Source organism: Nelumbo lutea, chromosome 1, assembly GCF_056320005.1.
Source record: "Nelumbo lutea isolate HS-2025 chromosome 1, American lotus-T2T, whole genome shotgun sequence".
Classification (NCBI taxonomy): domain Eukaryota; kingdom Viridiplantae; phylum Streptophyta; class Magnoliopsida; order Proteales; family Nelumbonaceae; genus Nelumbo; species Nelumbo lutea.
In genome coordinates, this window is record NC_142684.1 from 119,929,017 (window position 1) to 119,953,020 (window position 24,004).

Here is a 24,004-nt window from a genome sequence, read left to right on the forward strand (position 1 = left end):
ACAATCAACCATTGACCATCTACCAGTAATTATTTATGCCAATGGTTTTGGAGATCTAGGCTGATGATTTATGAATACCAATAGAAATCTTTCTTGAAAAATGAAAATGAGCAATATATGACACAATTATATGATGTTTTATTATATTTTATGATTTTTTTAGTATATTATGTTTATTGAACATACCAATTTGATAAAATTGTTAGATATTTTGTACGTCTTTGTTTTATTATTTTGTTTTCAATTTTACAAATTTTAAATTTCATTTCTATTTAAAAGCTCCAAGCTCTGTTCTTCATTTGCACAATTGCCTACTCAACTCCACAATTAGTTTTAAATAGGTGCTAATTGCTTTTAAATTTTCTTTTATTTTCTCTTTGCAACTAAATGCAAAAGTTTTTCTAGCCTCTTTCTTTTTTTTTTGTTTTATATATTTTACATTATTGCTATGGGGTCCACATGGTTGGTTTGTGTTTTGTTGGTGCATGTCTTGCATGTTTCCACTATATATCTACTACTAATAAGTATTGTATATATACCTAAACTATTATTTTGGTTGATAAGAAAAGAATAAAATTAAAATTTGTAACCAAACATGTTCAAAATTTATTTTCATCCTTACCACTAAAAGAATTCATTTTTTAGAAGGCAGCATTTTTTTTTCATTTTGCCCATTTCTACCCATTTTTGTCCATTCTAGAATTTTATCATTGGAAATAATGAACAAGAATGAGATTTGAACCAAACATGGCCTATGTATTTCTATGTAAGTGATCACTAAGTTTACTATTGGATTGCAGACAAATTTATTCTCAAGATACAAAAGAGCCTCTTGTGAGAAACTACAACCAAATATTTTAATGAATCTTCAAAGAAACCTTTTATGAGATATTAATAATTCAAATTGAGAGAAATAGGGATTTACGTTTATGCTCATTTCTAATAAGACGTCTTAACTTAGACCCTTATTAGAAATTAAGGAGTCACTTTGAAATGTTTCTAAGAGTTTGTGAAGATGATCTTGTATAGTCACGAATTTTAATTACAGTTAATAGATTTAATAATTAATGACTATTAGACTTGTTCATGGTCTAATAGCCATTAACAAAATGCATTTAGGCTTGAGCCCGAGCCCAAATCTCATATAAAGCTCGAAGTCTAACTTGGAAATTGGGCAATAAGAATTTTTTACTCAACAACAAAATTAATTCATTTATATTGCATGTTCTCAAAACTCAAAAATATTAAAAGATCTCATATGGCTTGAGAAAAGAAAAGTGGATCAAGGAAAAAAATGCATTGTATATATTTTTATTATATAAAATATAATCGGGCTGGGCTTTTTTGAGAAACTCAAATCTAGCCCAAAAAACTCAGACCTAATGTTTTAGGCCCAAGCCCAAGCCCATGGGCCTAAAATCATGTTTAAGCTTGAGAAAGAACAACTTGGGCCAAATTGGCTTGTGCATCTATAAAGTACCTCATCTCTAAAGAATGGATCATTCCATGGGGAGTAAAGTGTGTCTCTAAAACATCTCATTACATCACATACATGCTCATTCACTGTGCATTGTGGGTCTATTAATAAGCGCAAGAGAAATCCTGTAATTTCCTAACGTGGCATAAGGTAAAAAAAGACTTTCTAATGGTAAAATTTGAATTTTGAAAAGTTATTTTTTTTTCAAAAGTAAAATTGCATGCATATATCTATACAATCAATCAAACAAACAACTATAAGATTAATCATATTTAGAAGTTTTTCTTTTAAACTGACATGACTTACATATTCACATGTGAAGTGGTCAAAACGAAGCCAAGATAAACTTGGGTAATAAATTTCTTTTGTCTACGTGTCAACGTGGAAAAAACTTTTGGTCCTTTTAAATTAAATTGTAGGTATAATCACTTCTAACGGTGGATAATGAATCCATGCCTCCTTGTTTTTGTTACAAATTTTGAATGCTTGATGAAGTGGCCTGAAGTGAAAAGGTGATTGTATCTACAATTTATAAAAGCCAAAGTTCTCTAAGACTTTGTATAAAGCCAAGACGCCCCGGACCCCCGGCTGAGTAATCATGCATGGTCCCTAGTTACCAAGATTACTTAATTCGATGATGTCCCGAGGCTTCTTTTTTTTTTCCTAACTTTTGGCTTCCTTTTACTAATTAGTAATGTATATGTACCTGAATTTGATGCAGAGGCATGAGAAAGACAAGTTATATGACACATCCCCAACTTTATCCCTTCTTATCCTTTGGGAGCGGTGTATTGAAACACTTTTGATTACCTTTTGCTTGAACAAGACTTGTCGTCCAGTCTATCCTACGGTAAACCCCTTTTAACGAATTAAGTAATATAATTTGTTCTTAACCTCCTTTAAAAACCCCAATTGGCTGCATTTGGCATTCGTTATTTTAAGGAATTATCTCTTTTTTTTCTGTTAAAAACTCAGTATTTATAAGGATATTTTAAATATAAAAAGGAAATAAGTCCTTAAAATAAAGAATGCCAAATGCAGCGTTAATGTTCCTCTCTTTGCCTTAAAAACTGTCACCTCTCTAATTATATTTTATATTTATATTTTAAATTACAGTACTTCCACTAGACCTGTTTATAGGCCAGGTAGCTTAATGGGTTGTAATGGTCTAGTTAATTCTATGTCAGGTTTGGGCAAAATTTTAAGCCCATAGGCTGAGCCCCAGGCTTTAAATAATGGGTCCAATTATTTTTTGGACCAGACTCAAGCTTTCCCAAATAAACCCAACCCAAGCTCGAGCCCAAATCGGATTCGATAATAGTATTTACATAATAAAATATATAATATACATACACATTATTATTTTTAATAATATATAACTAATATATTATAAAATATGTCCAAATCAAGCTTCACACTTTATATATTATAAAATATCTTAGCCTGATGGTCGGGCCTTATTTCCAACATCATGGATTTATCAAATTTTATAATTGGAGTATACTTAATTGTCCTTAAAAATTAAAATAATTACCAATATGAATTAACATCTCTAGTTGGTTGGGGTAGAAAACCAATTTGATATTTTTCCTGTATTCAGCACACATGAAAATTAAACTAGGACTGCAACTTGGGCAAGCCCAACCTGAGTCCAACTTGATCCTTAACCCAATCCAACCCACTTGAGTTAATATTCCTCCCGATTTTCCCTCCTTAAAACATGACTTCTCTTTTGAATTTGTCACGTCATTCTCTATGTTTAGTTTTCAAAGAAAAAATTCAGTATGCTTTGCAAGTTGTTTCTCTTAAAAGATGGAGTGACAAGTTCTATGGTGGAGTTTAATAACACTTTTCATACGTCTAAAGTTTGAAAACTTTGCTTTTTCGATGACAGTGGCGTTAGGGTTTAAGTCTCATTAGAGGATTTGAAACACAAATTCAGATCTGAATTGGTAAGACATGGTTTCATGTCTTACAAAATCAGACACATTTCAGATGTGATAAAATGACATAAATGCCCTCATTATTGTCATCTATTTAATAACAATAACAAATAATAATAATAATAATAATAATAATAATAATATGCTTATTGATGTGGATAATAATAATAATTTGTTTAATATTGTTTACTAATAATAATAAATCAATATTCTTATAAATATTTATTGTTACTTAGTAAATATTATTTATCTATTTAAGTAAATAAGAATATTAGTAATAATAGTATTATTATTATTATAAAATTATAAATACTATCATTTTAATTTAAATAAATAATAATATTTAGTATTGATTGTGCGCAATTTGGTTGCTCCTAGTTGGAGGGCAGCTCGGACGTCGGTTGCTTAGCTGGCCGGTCGAATTGCAAAAAGAGGAAAGCTTAGAGAACCCGGGGTGGCTTACACGGTGTGGGCACTCCGATGCTTAAGTTAGTACTCTCGTTAGGGTTGATGCCCTTAAGTAAGTAGTAAATTGCACATACCTTGTGTCGCTAGGGTTGAATGATAGAATGCTAGTAAGTAGTAAATTGCACATACCTTGTGTCGCTAGGGTTGATGCCCTTAAGTAAGTGAGTTGTCGTAGGTCTCACGAAACACCTCCGAGATCTTTGGCCCGCGTTGTTAGGAGTTTGTTCTGCACCAGGGGGTGGACTTCGTGCTAGCCGATAAGGCTTATCGAGTTTGTCCAATCTAGGTGGGATAAGGATAAGACCTACAGTCGTGCGGCGTGATCCCGAAGAGCTCGGAGATAGCTAGCTCACTTCTAAAAGGTAGCTACATGTCACATTGACAGATCGGGCCATCACGAGCCGCTCGGACCTTGGTCCTAGCCGAGGTGACCGAGGTACCCGTGGTGTTCTGGCATGCTGAGGTGGCAGGAAGTGCCGAGTCAACATCTAATTAGTAGATCGCTTCCACGTGTCCATTCATGAATAGGTCGGGCCAAATCTGAGTCAAAAGTGTTTGATTCTCATTACGAAAGGGAATCTTAGATTCAACGTCAATTGTTAGGGAACACTGTTAAGGTTTTGCCACGTGTCTTATGAGATATCTCAAGGACGAGTTTTCCTTTTGTTTGAGGATTTTCATAATACTTATATGCTACTTCCTTTTGTGACCCTCTTAAATCAGCATGGCACGAATGACATCACTACTTATCTCGCGTGCCTTCTTTAAGCCTACGGAGCATCTCGTCACGTGCATTGTTAGTGATGCACGTATTCCTTTTGCTTGTTTTTGACTTGCGATGAACTTGTATTCATCGCGGATGTGCGATGAGCTTAAGCTTCGCAGGTCTGTGCGGGTTCTGAGCTCATCGCAGGTCATTTTGGGTCAAGAGATCATCGCAGATGTGCGATGCAGTGAGTTATGGACTCATCGTAGGCATTTGTGTAGTATTGGTTTGACATTTTCTATGCTCTAATGGTCTAAGTGACCACCATGCACCTACAATAAGAATATTTCATAATATATTTATTAGTAATAATTAAAATATTTTTATTTATTATTAGTTAACAATAATAAGTAAATATTATTTTAAATTAAATAATAAAAAATCATTTATTTCAAAAGATATAATATTTGTTTATTAATAGAATACTATTTTTATTTAATATTGTTTTTTATTATTTATAATATTATCAAATAGTCTATTTCTAAGGGTTAAATAGTAAACTTCACAATTTCAGATGTTGATAAAGAATTGCTCCAACTCAAATGTTTTTATCTTTTTAGAACCTCTAAAATGCAAATAAGTATTTCTACTTCTTTTTCAGACCAAATAATATCTCTTTAACTTTTCAGATTTCAGATGTCAATATCAAATTTATCAAATGCAACCTAAGCTTGGAAAATCAGAGATTGGATCTTCTCCTCAAACTGCATGCTTCACGCTTACCTGACAGCATGTTTCAGCCATACATTGAGAATATCTTTCCATGAATAACAAAGTAGGGAGATGTTTCAAATGCACAACTAACTTGCTTTGAGGTAAGTGTGAGGCGTGCTCTATGCAGAGGAACAAATTCAAGCTCTTCCTGATTCCTGTCTTAATGGAGGTTAGGAGCAGGGATGGAGCCAGGGGAACCCGGGGGGCCATAAAATCTTCACTATTTCATGTATATTTTCCCCGTCCCACAAATCCCCATCCCAATATGAAAAAAATTCTGGGGTTTAGGGGGAGTTCACATCTGCTGCGACCATGGTCACATCACATGTAAGATATAACCCCAAATGAACTATACCGAGTCTCTCTCAAAACTAACTATTCGATGCCCATTTATAGACTTAAAACTCTTGGGGATGGACATATCCCAATATTTTATCGTACGTTTGAACACTAGAAAATAGAAAAGCTTACAGATTCATGAAGTTACGGTATCCACCTGTTTCATTAATAAGAAGAAATCAATTTCTTGAAACTGGAACGAACGAACGACAGTCCAATAAGCTAGGGATACTCCATTCACTACATTACACGACAGATATAGTAGTAACTAAGTACACAGGCGGCCGGAAGATAGAACACAGCTAGCTTGTTGCATGGATAGTCCTATTCTTGCATTGGCTCGTTTATCTATTCCTTATTTTATTACGTACTAGCTAGTACACATGATGATCAGGTAGAACTTGAATGGATCGATATGATGGTGCTATTCTTGACTCCTTGGTATCTTGATTCCCAGAGACTTGGCATACTCTTTGAGCTTGGCCACCTCATCCTTTAGTCCAATATCAATGACACCATTATGGTTCAGGTCGGCACGACCCAAAGCCCTACCTGCTCGCAAGCCAGAAAACCAGAACTTTTGTCCTTTGAGAACTTCCTGAAGCTCTTCCTTGCTGATGTGACCATCGCTGTTCGTGTCCACCGATTTGAGCCACTTCATGAAGTCGGCCTCATTCCCAATTGTGGGCGCCAACACACCATGCATGGCCATCTTGTATGGAGGATGAAGGGCAGCAGGCAGAGCGATCGAGTAAGTTTAATTCGATAACTCAGCTTCTGGTATGCCAAACAAGATTAACACATGCCTTTTTATAGACGTTCTTATTGAAATATTATTCTACCTTATCCTATTCCTGGTGACTGGGAAGCAGTAATATTGTTTTTGGAATCGGATCCCACAATGCTTCGTGCTTACACCACCAATGATTCTGCTCTTAATATATATTATTGTATAGCTGGCCGATGATGATGATCATAGACTAGTCAAGGCCAATCCGAAATAGAAGATTTGATTCTCCTTATAATATTAACAGTAGCTTTTTTGCTTATTCCCCAATGAATATAATGTGATGACAGTTAAGCCGATGGTTAGAATTTGTAGGATCAAATTATAGTTGGGGCATGAAATGGGGTTTTTGATATTTTGAATGTTTATAGATCTGTAGTGGAATTCAGAAATTTTCATTGGACCTATTCGTACTTTTCCAAATAATATTTGAACCATTGTTAAGAATATTTTAATTATTAATGCAGATCTACTTCCAGAAAACTAGTTCTTCCTTTAATTTTAACCATGTTAGAAGTTGCTGTTGGTCTGTCTGTTTAATTATCTTCTGTTTGGTTTGCGGGAATAGGGGTCTGGAATTGGAATCGGAATCGGAATGGGTTATTCCGATTCTAACTGTTTGGTTGGACAGAATCGGAATCCCATTCCTGTTCCTGCTGAAATGGCATTCCCCTATTTGAGGGAATGACCATTCCCTGCCCCTCTCTTGGGAATGAAATCCCATTCATGCTTATTTTAATTCTCATTCTCGTTCCTATCTGAACCAAACAGATTATGGGAATGAACCATTCCAATTCCGATTCCGAAGAATTTTAATTCCAATTCCGACTGAAAACCAAACAGATCCTTAGTAATTTATCATTTGTCTCCTTTCACGATCATTTGTATATTGTCTTTAATTTACCATGAATGCATAACTACTCTGTTATTTATTTTATTAATTAGCGATTAGCAATTAAGACCACTTAACATTGATGAATTCACATTGCAGGTATTTGCAGTGAAAGCATCTACAAATGAACTGCCAAACAAAGACAGCCAACTACCTTTAAAGGTGTCGTTTAGATTCCTTTTCATGACCGGCCGTAACTTCTCTGTTCAAGTGAGACGTAGAAAGTGGTTCTTTGTACGTCGTATAAATATTGATTTTTATGGGTAATTGTTTTGGTGACATATACTTCAATCCACCGTTAGAGGTTTGAAGCTCTACACAGGTTCATGTCCCGTATTTTAGGTTTTTAGTTTTTATTTGTACTATGAGAAAGTGTCACAGAGATGTATTTCTCTTGTGAAGACTTGATTATGGGAAGGAAGTACTCTTCTTCTGAATACAATTTTTATTGGCATAACTTTTGGGTTTTATCATTGCTAACGGATTGGATGGAATTTAAATAGGGGTATATTCCAATCTGAATTCAGTAATGCGAATCATATATCTTGTTCGATCTGATAATTCAGTGGATCTCATAAAGATTAATTCAAATTCGAAACCGTTAAGGATGTTGGATATTTGAATTTGATTCGATCAAATTTGATTACCCATAGGTTTGTAAAATTTAATAAATTATTAACATGAAAAAAATAAATCCTACTTTTCAATTCTATCCAATTCAAAATTCCAATTAGAAGATATCCAAATCTGACAAAATTAGGATCAGATTCGAATTTGAATTAATCATGATCCAGTCCATTTACACTCTTACATACTGATCATACTTCCATACAATACTAGCTTAGTAAGTAAGGTTGCTACTTTTTAATTTAACTTGAGTTTCATGAAATTTCACTTTATAAGATCTAAATTGATCAAGTCAACTAGTGTCAAGTGAAATCTCAAATTTTAAATTGAAAATTGGTGTTTCCAGACATAATTTTGTCCAAATATAATAAAATTAGGCAAAATCCACAAAACTATTCATCCTAGACATAATTTAAAAGACTCTATCTATCTATCTATCGATATAGAAAAGTAATGTAATATATATCAGTAATAGATAATTAATATTGCATTCAAATAAAAAAAATTTAAATTTCATTTTATTCGTATTGAAGAAATATTATGCAATTACAAACCTTAATAAGGTTTAATAAGTCATGGCGTTACTATTAATGTTTTCATCATTATTCTATATTTAATCAACATTTTTTTTTGTAATTTATATAAATCTAATATGTGTACCTGATGTTTTTCCTTGGTAAAATGTGAATGCAAATATGCACTATTGATTTCTTTATAATAAGAGCAGAAGTTCACAAATTAGACACTGAAGTCATAGAAAACTGGAGAAATATATATATACATATATGCATGCATTAGAAAAAGGAACAAAAACAATATAATATATATATAGATATATTATTCCTTTTGGTAACCAACAATAAATATATTTTTTATAAAAGATATGGAATTTTAAGAGAACACAGCAGTTCTTACTTGCCATTTCCGTGGAAATTTTGATGGATTCGTTGAGATATAAACCTTTTTTCTTATTATTCTTGACAATGACAAGTCTGTAGATTGCCACCCAAGAACGTGTTCCTCATCCAAATTACTTTTGCTTGAAGAGCTAAGACAGAATTTTTTCAGTGGTCTTTTCTTGTTGAAAGTGTATACCATGCCTTGACCATGGCCCTTGGTAGGCCTTGTTTCTACTCTCTCTCTCTCTCTCTCTTTCATTCCCCATATCTTGGCCTCTTTGATTTAAGGCTATCTGGAATATATCAGGGTCGTTTGCTCAGTCGGAATCAGAATTAAAATGGTATATTCTCATAATCTGTTTAGTTTAGACAGGAAACAGAATGAGAATTGAAATAAGCTAAAATGAAATTTCATTTCTATAAAGAAGAAGAGAAAATGGCAATTCCCTCAAATGAGAGAATGTCATTCTACTAAGAATAGAAATGGGATTCCAATTCCATCCAACCAAATAGTTGAAAATTCCAATTCTGATTCTAAACCCTTATTCTTGCAAACTAAACGGACCCTCATCAGTAGATAGACTGGAACCCATAATCTGCAACTTGTCCCACTATCAAGATGAGAAGCTCTCCACCATCCAACTGGTTATAATCATATGTAAAATTTGATGACAACTACTGGTCCAGTTATTATAAGGCTGCAGTCACAAGTCACAACTTTTCATTTCTCTGATTGATTAGGAGTTTAGGACCCATATCCCATGTGCATGGATTCTTTTTATGGGTGGAGTAGGAAAGTAGACAGGGAATCAAAACCGGCACCACCCTTTATTTTTGTACATTTTGAATAGAAGAAAACGAGGTTACAAAACAAGTGGGACAGCCCTGCCCAACAGTTTTGTCTTCCCTCCTTAAGTTTGGGATGAAAACATCATTCGAAGGACTCAACTGATGGACAAATAATTAGATTGAAAATCAGCTTGAGAATAAATAAATAAATAATTGCTGGTTAAGTGCCCATCAATGGCATATTTTAATTAAAGGACGCTTGCATCCAAATTTCAAAGATACTCTCCCCCGAAATGTATCTAACTATCTATGGTTAAAGTCTGTTAATGTACATATTATGTTAAGTCACAAAGGGCAGCGAGTTCGGCTCAAGGTGGTGACTCAAATAACTGTGTCTCTGTGAGTAGGTAGAGTAAAACTTCTAATGCAGCTGCTGTGGTGTGGGTATAATTATCAGAGAGATGATGCAGGAAAAGGAAGTGGCCGGGCTTTATGCGAAAATATGTCTCAAACCAAATGGGAGGATACAAAGCTAATAGAGTGGAATACATACATGCTACAACTCCAATTCCCATCACCCAATTTTTCCCATTATCTTATTCATCAATATATATTTGCTCCCATTATCTTGGTCTTGCAAGGTGCAGACATGAAATGGACGTATATACCTTTGTCATTTTTTTTCTTATTTTGCCACAAAATGATAGCTAGTTGGTAAGGTCTCCTGCTGGTTGTAACAGCAACTTGAGATTGAATCTCGTCTGCACCTGGGTTTCTGTTGGGACTGCAAATCAGCTATAAACAAGAACTCTACCCATACCTACCCACAAAACACTCCCTCCATGCATTGGGAACATCTCCCCAAGCATAATAACATGTAAAAGCATGAGATGTTTCTGATCATGTGTGGCTGCGATCTCATGTGGATAAGTGTGAATAGCATCGTTGTGAGTAGGAGATCTGGACTCCTTTGTGAGAGGGGGGTATGTGCTAAGGCCATTGTCCTCCAACAGCTAGTGTTTTTCTCCAATTATGGATATCAACCTCCTATGGTATGTGTGTCTTATCATACTTCATAAGACACCACATACCATAGGAGGTTGATATCCATAATTGGAGAAAAACTCTAGCTGTTGGAGGACAATGGCCTTAGGCTTTTGAGAATGTTCTTGAACATTAATCCATTCACGCCCATATTTAAGTTTCTAGTCAAAAGAAAATAGGGGAAATTACTCTCTTACCCCACTCTCTTGGTAACTCGTCATGTCCACCAACAGTCTGGCCCCAAACAGCCAAAGCTTTTCCCCATCAAATAAAGTTTCAAGTGGGCTTCACTAAGGCTACAACTTGGAAGTTGACATGACCGGGGCTAACCTTCTATAGAATATTTACCCCATGCATGTATACACATTATATATTTATGTTATGAATATGTCACTCTAAAGCCATGTAAGTGTTTAAAAACAAGTGTTTATTCGAATAAACACTTATTTGTATTTGGCACCCAGCTTTTCAATCGCTTCTTTTTTTTTTAAATAAGCACTTATTTTATATTGGGTGTTTGGCAGTCTTTTCTCTAATAAGTATTTGTGACTATTTTGTCCTTCATTTTCTTTCAAATTTTCATATATATCATTTGAATTTACTTTTAATAAATTAGTACTTTTATAAAAACACTTTTATGAAAGTACTTTTATAAAAACACTTTTATGAAAGTGCTATTATAAAAACACTTTTATAAAATCACTTTTATAAAATCACTTTTATAAAAGTACTTTTATAAAAAGCATTTTACAAAAGCACTTTTATGAAAGCATTTTTAAAAATATACTTTTATGAAAGTATTTTTATGAAAGCACTTTTATGAAAATACTTTTATGAAAGCACTTTTGTAAAAGTGTTTTCATAAAAGTACTTTCTTAAAAATACTTTCAAAAAAGTGCTTTTGTAAAAATGCTTTCATAAAAGTACTTTTATAAAGTGCTTTCATAAAAGTAGTTTTATAAAATTCTACTAGGGATAATTTTATAAGTTATATTTTAAAATTCATCTAGGGATAATTTTGGAAGAAAAAATTAAAAATAAGTATTTAAAAAAGCTAGAAATTTGGGGTTAAAAAAGAAGCCCTTATTTTTAAAATAAGCACTTATTTCGGGCTTATTTCCAAATACCAATAAGCACTTATTGTTAAACACTCCCAAACATGACCTAAAATATATTTTTAGTATATATTATACTAAATTACATTAGTATGACTTTTATTTTATTCTATTTTTTACTTGGACTATAAAGACCAACACAGGCTGTGTTTCGGGTTTAGCTTGGGACTTGGGATGCAAAACTCGGACTTTGGCCTTAGGTTGGGCTGGCCCCTAGCCAGAGTTTAAATTTGAGATTTAAGTCTAGGATGAGCCCAACCCAACCATGTTGCAGCCCTAAGCTTCATGGTCTGTTTCATCATGTTATGAATCCGTCCATGAAATAAAGCCATCGTGACTAGTGTAGTAGTGTCTAGTGTCTACCCGTATCAGTGACTAACTCTCACCTAGTCATAGTCGACGCCTCCTACTGACTAATTAAGAGTAGGGGTGGCAAATGGGTGGGTTGGGTTGGTCAATACCTCCCACTGACTAATTAGAGGTGTTGATTGGACTAGATTTGTTCTAATCCGATCCAGTCCAATGTGAATCCATTACAAATGGATTAGGTCCAATCCAATCTAATGAATAATTTGGATCATTTTGGATCGGTCCAATTCAATGTTCAGACCATTCAATTTGTTCAAAATTCATTTTAAATTAGATTGGTTTCAACACAAATCCGGTTTATTGACACCTATATTCTTATCTTATATCAATGGACTGGATATTGGCTTAATCCAACTAAATCCAATATAAATTTATTACGGATGGACCAGGTCCAGTCCAATTTAATAAATATTTTGGACTGGATCAGTCCACCTACTATGTCTTTTTGGTCCGTCCAATCCGTCCAACTTGATTTTGGACTGGACAGGCGGTCCATTGACACCCTTATGACTAATTAAGAGTAGGGTTGGCAAATGGATGGATTGGATTGGATTGCGTGAGGGTTGAGTATCAATCCACCCATATTGACACACTAATGACTACCCATTTGCCACCCATGGGTCAGAGTGGGTTGTAATGGGTCACAACCCATTCTGACACTGACCCACCCCATTTAGAGAAAACACAGGAAAATGCAAATAATTTGCAAAAACAAAAATTATTAAAAATAGATATTGTAGAAAATTTGCAGAAAAATATAAAACTGTTGAAGATCACAACATAAATTATCAAAAACTATAAAAAAAATAGAAAAACACAGAAATTACAAATAAATAACAAAAAAATCAGGAAATGTATAAATTGCAGAAAACAGAAATTGCAAAAAAAAAAGAAATTATATAAACAGTGGAAATTATAGAAAAACACTAAAATGCAAAAAAAAAACAATGGAAAATATGAAAAAATAAGAAAACAGAGAATTGCATAAAAAGAGAATATAGAAAAGCAAAATTAATTGAAATAAATAAAAAATACAAGAAAGTGTAACACTGTAGAGAAAACAAAAAAAAATAGTAAAATGTAGGAAAATTACAGAAATTAATAGAAATTTTCAAAAAAAAAATGCAGAAAACATCAAGAAATTCCAAAAAAAAAGTCTACCGTTGACAAGGTTTCATATGTAAGAAAATTAGAAAAGAACACAATAAAACATTCCAAATAAATTCATCTCAATAAAATTTAAATATGATCCTTGAAAAATTTCAGGAGAATAGAGTTCAAATCAAACCCTCACAACGTCCTACAGCACATCACTGCCGTGTATTGGGAACATCTCCCGATGATGACATCATCATTCTGATATTATCATTGAGAGATGTTCCCAATACACAGTGGGGATGTGCTGTGGGACATTGTGGGGGCTGATATCAGTGTGCGGAAGAATGTGGCTACTAGCACCCAATAAAGAAAAGAAAAATATGTCATACTAATTCCAAAGTTTCCAAAATAAAATTAAACAAGCTTTACACAGAACCTCGAAAGTCTAACAAAGAATTCAAATTTTGAATTTTCTCCATTGCAAGTTAATACGGTCACTCTATCACACTGTCTATCAAATTTCAGATCTATACTGTCACTCTATCAGAAGAAAAAGCAAAGACTCAAAATATATTGAAGATTTTACGTATCATTCCAGGACCCCTTCGATACAGCGTAACAGGGGTCTGACTAGTTTGGGGGGTGGAGGAGCCCTAAACCGACCCCCCTGAACCAGTTGCGAAAAAAAAATTAAAAAAAAAATGTACAAAATGCAGTATCAATTCGCACAATACACCCCTACCGGCATATCGGGCAAATCGATAAATCAAACCTTAGTCATCGCCCATCACTACAATGGTGGAGAAAACACAAAGCCCTTTGGCCTTATTTTGCCATGGCGGTAATAGCAAAGACCAAGACCCAATCTCTCCTTCCCTTAGTTGTGTAAAATTAGTATGGCATTCCGTAAGTTCTCTTCTTTCCCCTCATAGAATCCGTCAGTCGTTGGCCATCACTGCGTCTCCCAACTCTCTGTTTCTGTCTATGCAAACCCTCAAGCGTTTTCCTCATTTGAACCTTAATCCTAAATGTTATGATCCAATAGGTACCCTCAACACACCCCCTCCTCTGACCCTAATGGGTAACTGTACCCATATTGACCCACCATTGGAATGGGTGGGTATAGATGGAATTTTCAAATGGGTGGGTCACATGGGTTGGGGTCAAAATTGCCAACCCAAATTAAGAATATGGCTTATTCTCTTCCACGTCGAGGGCAAAGGAAAAACTGAGTTCAGTAGTTTTCTGAAAAAACTTTCGTACAAGCAGGTGATAAGATATTTTAAAGCCATGAATGGAAGCCATTTTACTGTATTTGGCTATTTGCCTTATCTCAGACCTTTTTTTTTATGGAAAGAAAAATACTTTTGCCATGCATCATGACATAATGAGAGATCATAAACGGATGGAATAGGAGGAAAAGAATAATAACAAAAATTGCATTACACAATCGTGGCAGACGAGGGAGATCATAAAAAAAATGAACTTAAAATTTTAAGGAAAATCGAGATTTTAACTAAAATACTTGTGTATATCTTTGTCAGGGAGGTTTCCCATTGTCTAAGTCCTCCATAACCTCAATGTCTTTGCGGGCTGTAATTTTCTGCACATATCCTGCATAGAGGACAGTACAATTTAAACCCTAATCACAAGATTTGTTAACAAATAACTTATACTATAGAAAAACAAATCTCTACTAATATTAAGTTAGGTATCAAAATCCACAGACAGATATATCAAATAGACTAGAACATAATAAGAAACTAATATGCGGTAGCTAGCAAATTTTTCATATTCATCTATTATTTAGCCACTTGTGGAGTCAACTACCCATGAGGATCAGTTGCCTCTTAAGCAAGTTGATGCACTGGGAAATCAACTCTCCTTAGGCTTAGATTGGTTGCAGTGTAAATTTCATTTGCATTAGCCTAAACGCTAGGAGTACAAATAGGCTGTTTGTAAATTGTGGTTTACTGTTGCTTCAGATTTGACTGTCTTAGTTGTTTGAGAAGTAAAATAGGTAGTAGAATGATGTTATTCCCACCTTACATGAAAAAGAATGGAGGAAGGAGGGTTATTTTTCTAGGAGATAGATATGTTCCCCACTTTACATGAATGAGAATTGAAGTAGGTGGAAGGCGGTCTAAATTTTGTAACAGTTTTTAAGATGCAAAATTTGCAATTCCAATGAGTGCAAATATGACAAAAGTACAAATTTTGAATCAGATAAGAGTGCAAACATTATTGCAAACATTATTGCAAACAGATGCAAACCTTAACTGGGTGCAAATTTTTTATCTGGTTCAGATTTGCATTGCAAACGAAGGGAGCTTAATAGGTGAGAACCAGGCTGCAAAATTGTCATTCCTTTCACTCACCAAGTGGATAATCAAGAGCCTCTCATCTCCCTCCATAGGTTGATATTAAAGTAATTTGTTCATCATCCTGGCTACAGAAAGATTTAGGATCCTGTGACCCACCATATCAAAATCTTTGGAACCAAGTAGTAAAGGTGAATAAGAAATATCAACAATGCATATCAAGAGCATTCCACAGGAGTCAGCAGAATTTATAACGGGTTGTATTTCATATCTTGGCTCACAGAGCTCCTATGCCCATGAGTGCAATTTCTGCCCCTACTTGTTTAAAATAAAATAAATGAGGATAAAAGCTGAAGAAATAAGCACAATGTTCAGATCTTTATTCATCCATACTCTCTCAAGCTGAAATGCAGAGCTGGGAAACAAAAGTTGATTAAATTGATATTGTTTATTGCCTCCTTTTATATGCATTCTATTAGTAAGCCATAGATTAAGGTTAGGATCCAGGGGCCATTACTTGGTGTAATGGTAAAATCTTGGGCTGTCAAGTGAGAGAACAAAAGGTTCAAGTCTGAGAGATGCCACTTTGTGCAAGAAAATGCCAAAGGCTAGGATTGTCTCCAGTCCATCTCTCCCAAGACACCAGATAGCTGGGACCAACATTGGGTAATGGCCTTTAGATTTAGGTAAGGATCCCCTAGGATACATCTCTAAGAGCAAAACTCCAGGTCAGGCTCACTAATCCTTCCATTCCCTTTGTATATATCACAAAATATAACCAAATAGCATAAAAAACTTGAACCCACCCATCAAGGAGACTATTTTTCCAATGGAAATCCTGTCTAATCTCATATGAACCTTCTCCAGAAGGTCAAACCTGATATGCAGGGGCTTGTCAGGAGACTCCAGTGAAGAATAAAGGACCAACAAGAAATTCCCCCTCAATAATCATAACTGGTTAAACTCCTTCCTGACCAAGGCCCGCAAGACAAGAAAAAAAACTATTATGGGTCCTAAGGGCGTGTTCATTTTTCGGTAAATGGAGGGGAAAGTTGGCCAACTTTCCTGTGTTCATTTTTCAGTAAAGGTGGGTTCCATGGTAAATGAAGTTTCCCTTCCCAGTTGGGTAAGTAGCTTTCCCACCTCGGGCGGGGGGAAATGCTAAAACTAACTAGCTTGACAAAATTGCCCATTAAACAGGCTTTAAAAACAAAAGGATGAAAGGATAAAAATGGTAACACAAAAAACTTACCTGGGCCGAAAGAACACAGGTAAATGCACTTACCTATACCACTTACCTGGGAAACACTTACCTAGGTAAGTAAGTGCATTATTTACCCGGGTCAATAACTTACCCAAAAATAAATATTGCCTAAAATAAGCCTAAGGTACATCCCAAAAATCTAAGTCAAATGGGACATCTCTTTGACCCTTGTTTACTTGAAAATGATTTAACAAATAAAAAGAAACATTGCTCAGGGGCATTTAAATGAACAGAAGAGTGTGGAGCTGATCTAGACAAGAGAAGCATTAAATGTTGTTAATGCAGAGGGATCCCCATGAGTAGCTTATTAGGCTGTCATGAAACCACATTCATAATCTTCGTCAGTCTTCTTATCATAGTCATCATCTTCGTTAGCTGACTTGCAACAGAAAAGAATCAATCATAAACCTATCTCCACAACCTAAATAAGGTTATTTTTGGCCTCACCTTTGTCTTTTAATAAGAGGGTCTATTGATTTGCAAAATGGTAAAACCCCAGGCTAACAAACATTGCTTCAAATCTCAGAGCAAACACTTCATTCAAACAATACTGGATATTGATATTAAGTCTGTACCCAGTCCACCACCTCCCAAGCATAGTTTTCAAGGCATCTAGGCGATTCAGGGTGACACTAGGGCACCTAGTCACCTAGGCAGGCACCTAGGCGATAAGAATTTTATAATATAAAGAACTAGCTTTAAGCTACTTCCCTAGTTTTAAATACCATTCAGCATGTATATTAATTGAAAAAATAGCAATTCTCTTATTAAGAACATTAAATTTCCTCTAAAAATGTGGCAAATTATCACATCTAAAAGATAAAAATCTTTTACATATATTAATTTCATTATTTTCAAAAATAATACAACTATAATAAGTATTTAATAGGGCAACTTCATATCAATTAGCAGCTAAAGAAGGTTATTAACTTTATATGATAAATTTACAAGATGGAAAGTAAATTAGCAAAAACAAGGATGGAATTTCTGTTTTATTTAATTAGAGAGAGAGAATAGGAAAAAAAACTCTTTATACTTCTATTCTTTCTTTCCTCTTTCTTTTTTTCTTTCTTTCTTTCTTTTTCTCTCCTACAAAACCCTTTGATCTTTTAAATTTCAATAGTAAAACATTAAAACAAAGTATAAATGATATATATAGTATATAATAAAATGTATTAACACACATATTAATAAGATACAGCAATATAAATGATATTATATAAAGCGGCCACCTTGTCATTTTTATCGCCTATGAGGGCACTTAGTTACCTAAGGGGCACATAGTTGCTATAAGTCAAGGCATTTGGGTGAAGAGCCTAGTTGCCCAGGCAACACCTTGACAACTATGCTCTCAAGACCCCAGATATGCAGGACCATCATTGGATAATGGGCCCCTTTTTGCTCTTAAAACCTCTGAATACACCAAGTCACACCCCACATTCATGCATTCATGGGTTTTCAACTCTACATTTCAAATAGCTAAGCCATCAGGCGATACCCCTAAGCTCCTAAATTTAACCAAGAGTAAATTGTGCCCATGGAAGAGGTTCTGGTCCCAGCTACAAGGAAGTGAAGAACCCATCCCTAATTGTGGAAATCTGGAATTGCTTCATAATAAATCAATTGTACAGACCAAGTAAACTAATCTTATCAGTGTTCAAGAAACCGGACCAGACTGGCCAATCAGACTGGTTGAACCATGACCTGGGGCCTTGGTCGGTTTGGTCACATCCCAAAAATCATATTTGCTAAAAACCCAGTGGAAACCAACTGACTGTCCAATTTAACCGGAAAACTGGTGAACCGGTCCCGGTTTCATGAAACCACCCAGGTCCTTAAATAATTGAAATTTTAAAACATGTTTAATAAGACTATTTTCATATATTGCTCAATTACCACTATTCCACCTCTTTTCCTGTGTTAATTAATGACTCTTTGTTGTACTTATTACTTTATTATACATGTATTTTATAGAAAATGTATATTAAGAGATTTGAACTCTAGTCATTTGATTTAAAAATTAAGAAACTTGCCATCCATCCACCATATTTAAGTATATTAAAAGTTGTAAAATATATTATATATAGTATTTATATAATTCATAGTATATATGTGTGTGTGTATGCGACATCATCACGGTTCAACCTCCGATTTGACCCTGGTTGAACCTCTGACCCGTGAACCTCTCCCTTCTCTGGTTCTATGCCCGTTTCAGTTCTCTAAACACTGAACCTAATAGTAGTTATATATGAAATATCTTGAGTGGAACTTTTATGTTGTTTAATATATAAGCAGACCAGTAGTCTATCATTTGCCCAATATTCTGCTTGGTAATACATAGCCATTTTATAGCAGTCCAATAAAACATTTTCTTAGTTTAATGGTGCGTGTCAATTGTATAACATTTGTTATGTACATCACCAATTTATCAACTCAATTAAAGTTCAGTTGGAGAAATACCTCTTCTATCTCAGCCTCTTTTTGAATAATTGAGCCAAGATGTCAAAAATGGTTGCTTTAAGAAATCTTTTGTTCATATATTACTATCAAAAAGAACGGAATCTTTTGATCACATATCGTAACAACTTTTGCATATCCATTCCTATATCTCATATGCAAGTGCAGTCCATATATTCTCAGTTCAGCACATTTCAAAACCATTGAAATATAAAATAAAAATTAGTTTTCACCCTCATGGGAAATTCCAAGAATTTATCATGTCAGTTGATAAGTCTATCTAAAGTTTCCAGATGAAGCCCCATATGATACCCAAAGTGTACCAGAGACAACAGTAAGATGGTTTCATAATGTTTAGTTTAAGTGTTTCTAAGCAGTTTCACTCCAAAACAATGTCTCTTCAAATCAAAAGGTGGATTACCCGTAAAAGTGCAGAAGAATTATAAATAGAAGTTCTGACATTCCACAGCTTCTACACCTGAAGGCTTGAAGTAATACTAGAACCAATCTACCTAAAGCTAGATGCTTTGAAGATTTTCTTTGACCCATTAATATCAAGCTCTACGTTTTGTGAACGCGGATTCCAAATCTGGACTATGACATTCAAAATCGATCAGAGAATAGTTCTACTCATTTTGCCCAAACTTGTAACCTAACACCAAAGGATAATTCATCAAAAAAAAAAAAAAAAAAAAAGCTAGCACCAAAGGATAGTAACCAAACATTCAGTCATTCACTAGTACAGAGCACCCAAACTGATGGAAGAAACAATTTAATCAAAATTTTGAAAATATATTACTCCTTGTTGCCAAACAGAGGAAAAAAGACACAGAAGTAGTGGAATTTGTAATTATTTTTCGTCCGGGTGAATGAGTTTTTCTAATTTTTAATTTTATCAGCGCTGCAGTTTAAGCAAAAGAAGCAGAATTTGTTCGAAAGCACCCAAAGAGCAAGTACAGTACAGTAGAGAAGAAGAATACCAATTCCAAGGCAAGGGATGCATTTGCAGATAATCTCCTTTCCTCTTTTGCTATAATAACTGACCAAACCGGTACCTTGGCAACTTCTACATTTTCCAGTCCACTCATAAACGACTTCTTTACAGTCCTAAGCTCAGAAAAAAGAGGCCGTCAAATTCATTGAAAGAAATAAAGCATGAATCAATGTGCTATTGGCTTCTAAACCGGTGAAATTCAAGAAAGATGAAATGGAAGGTAGACAATTACCTGAACTTGGGGGTCGCACTGGAGGCGACGATCTATCTCCTCCGGGGGTGCCGGAGAAGAATCTGGATAAGTCATGGGAAGGGGAAGGGCATCGTCATCATCTGCCAGGTAGCTCTCCCTGTCGCGTGACCATCTCTTCTCTCTGGCATTGACCCTAGTAGTGTTTGCAGGGGGGCTCCGCCTCAACCCATCCACGCCACTTGTGTCCGAGTCTTGACCGAGACGGAGTCCGACGCCATTAGATGTATCGATCACTCCCGGGACTTGGAACCAGCGAGAAGAGGTGGGACCTACAGGAGGGTCTGCGGCGCGACAACGGACCCTATGAGACAAGGAAAGCTTGGGAGAAGAGCGAAATGAGGAATTGGAGGGAAAGAAGCGGAGGTTAAGGTTCGTCAGCAACATTCGCTAATTGTAGATATTGAGACTTCGACAGACAAACAGAAGGACCATCCTCTTCTTCTCCTTCTTCTTCTTCTTCTTCTTGGATTGTTTTTCTTCTTTGAAACGGAAACAACAGAAACAGGAAATGCTTTGTTTTCCATTTTATCTTCTGCATTTGTTAGTTATATTTGGATATACTCGAAGCAACAATGGAAAACTGGGGCTTTTTCAGAGGGAGATCTCCCGTACTTGTTGGGAACATCATCGCACAACATGTACATCTCAGCGTGAATTGAGAACATCTCCCGTACTTGTCATCAGGAGACGTTTTTAATATATGGTTGGGATGTGCAGTTGGGCGCAGATGTTAATTCTTCCACACGCACAAAAAGGACAAGTTTGGCATTAAAAACGTTGGTGTCAAGTCGGTGGTGCAGGGGGGGCGCGGCCAAACCGTTGCCTAGCTCTTTTCCGCAGCACCAGCGCAGCAGTCTTGGTTTGGTATTTGTTAATGGGTGGGCGCAAAGACATGGGCGTGCATCCCCCCGTCCACAGTCCACACTCACACACCAGTGGTTGTGGTAGTGGATACCGCCATACCTGATGGAATTATCAATTAGAATGTGCGCCGTGCGCCAATAGCCAAACGAGTCAGTGACGGGCCGATATTGGTTTTGGTTCCTGAAAAAGTCATCCCAGAACCGTTTTGTGGGAACGGAGATTATAATAACCAAACCAAATATATAATCCTGGATCCCAAGCCCTACACTATTCTTTTATTTTAAGGAAAAGATCCACCCTAAAATATTATTTATTAATAATTATAAAAGAAGTAGGGGAATTCTCTTAAATTACCCCTAAGAAATGACAACTAAACTAATTCAATCCCTGTTCTTAGTATTCCATCAAAATCCGTCTTAATCTATTCACATGCCACACCATATGATTCTTATATTTTGGGAAAATGATATTAATAACCTTTTATGGTCAAAAATGCCCCTTCAGTTTAGCTTCATGGACATTGGTGTATAACCAATGATAACAAGAGTTGAGCTTGGTCCTGGTTTTGTTTGTTCCCAGGCCAATGACGACCAGAGGTATCTCACCTCGATTATGAACTTCAAGCTCGGTGAACAAAGGAGGCCGATGGCTACCGACGTCAGCGAAGGTGAACCAAGGAGTCAGAGTGCTACCCCAAAGTCACCCACCGGCAGCCATCGATGGACGGGAAAAACATTTACAAGTAAAACGATTTAGACTGATGTTGCTCTGCACCAGATCGATGAAAGGTTTAAGTGCCCAACCACTCTTACCACCCCCCAGCCTATCCACCTTGTGCCTACATACACCCGCCTAGCCACCCCGCACCTCCAAGATGGCCCCCAGCCCGCCTAACCACCCCCCAGCCCATGTAACTACCTCACACCCCCAAGCCACCCACCCAGCTGTCACGGGGCTGGTTGGCAATGCCCCGTGCGGCACTCGAGTGGGTCGAGTTAGTCTACGAAACAATAGAAGTGGCAATAAAGACAACAACGAGGCACACAAATTAGTAAAAAGGCACTTTATATTGCATGGAAAGTGGCAAGCACAAGCACATAATTTAGTGTCGAGGGGATCGCGTGCTTAACCTTTACATGTCTTAGTTCCACTCAACTATCTACCTCCCCTCAATGAGCAGCTTAAGCTTTTGGGGGAGTGACAAAAGATTACATTGCATCCTTAGAAAATCATACTACTATTTACAATAAATGCCATTGGTAAAACCCCCCTTACAAAAAGAGTACAACAGCCCACCCAAGACACATACACCGACACACTGATGGCACCTCGTTAAGCTTCACCTGTGACAATCTGCCCCACCCAATTCGATCTACGTCCTCGGAGATCGCTGCTTCAGGTACTCCTCAACTTTGTCAGCAAAAGGCAAAAGGTCTTCAACAAGCTCCCAACTCTTTTCTTCACCAGGTATTCTCTCTAGGGAGTCTGGGTAGAAGGGGAGGTCCTATGGCCATAGATGAGAACTACTTTGCCGGTTTTTGGTGGTCGGAAAGTTGACGGAGGTCGATGGGATTGGTTTTGGGTGTCGGCATGATAAGGTTTCAATTGACTGACATGGAAAACTAGGTGGACTTTTATCCATGAGAGTAGCTTGAGACAGTAAGCGGTTTGTCCTATTCAGGATACAATCTCGCAAGGCCCTTCGTATTTCCTTACGAGACCAAGGTGAATTCTCCTAAAATGTTGAAGATTGTTAAGGAGGAGCTTGAACAATACTAGGTCGCCTAATTGGAAGGGATCAGGTCGTCTACCTTGGTCAGCCCATTTCTTCATTCTTCAGAAGGCTCTCTCTAGGGAAGCTCGGGTAAGGTCAAGGTTTTCTTTCCAGTCCCTGATGAAGGTGAATGCTTTTGGACTTCTTCCCTGGTACTTGACTGCAACTGTGTGTGGGCACTATTGCAACTGGCCAGTGATGACTTCAAATGGACTCTTGTTCATTGTCGAGGTCTTCTATGCATTGTAGGAGAACTGTGTGATGTCCAGGAGGTGAACCCAATTCTTCTGTGTGGCGGAGACGAAGTGCCAGAGATATTCTTCCAAAAGGGAGTTTGTTCTCTTTGTCTGTCCATCTGACTCTAGGTGGCTGCTATTGGAGAAGTTCAACTGCGAACCCACGAGCTTGAAGAGTTATGTCCAAAAGGCGCTGGTGAAGCGGGGATCACGATTACTGACAATGTTCTATGGTACGCCCCAATACTTGACAACATGCCTGAAAAATAAGTATGTTGTCTCCTCGGCGGGCATGACTTGGGTGTAGGAATGAAAGTTGCATACTTAGAGAATCCATCAATTACCACTAGAATGGAAGCATAGTCTCTGACCTTGGGCAAGCCGCTAATGAAGTCCATAGAAACACTCTCCCAAGGGCACATATGGATAGGCAATGGCTGAAGTAATCCCATGGGTTTCTGGTGATCAGGCTTGTCCTGTTGATAAGCAAGTCCTAGTGTACTCTCTCACATCA

At 36.3% G+C, this 24,004-nt stretch overlaps 1 protein-coding gene across 1 annotated transcript; it reads right to left on the bottom strand.

The window, feature by feature from the left end:
* Positions 1-14,733: 14,733 nt before the first annotated feature.
* On the bottom strand, positions 14,734-21,198 carry LOC148877131 (protein disulfide-isomerase SCO2-like). The gene is made up of 3 exons (XM_088981805.1): positions 20,596-21,198; positions 20,350-20,476; positions 14,734-14,941 (listed from the first exon to the last, which is right to left on the bottom strand). Exons 1-3 carry the CDS (start codon positions 20,998-21,000, stop codon positions 14,868-14,870), a joined length of 606 nt encoding a protein of 201 aa, XP_088837931.1. The 5' UTR covers positions 21,001-21,198; the 3' UTR covers positions 14,734-14,867.
* Between the last annotated feature and the right edge of the window lie 2,806 nt (positions 21,199-24,004).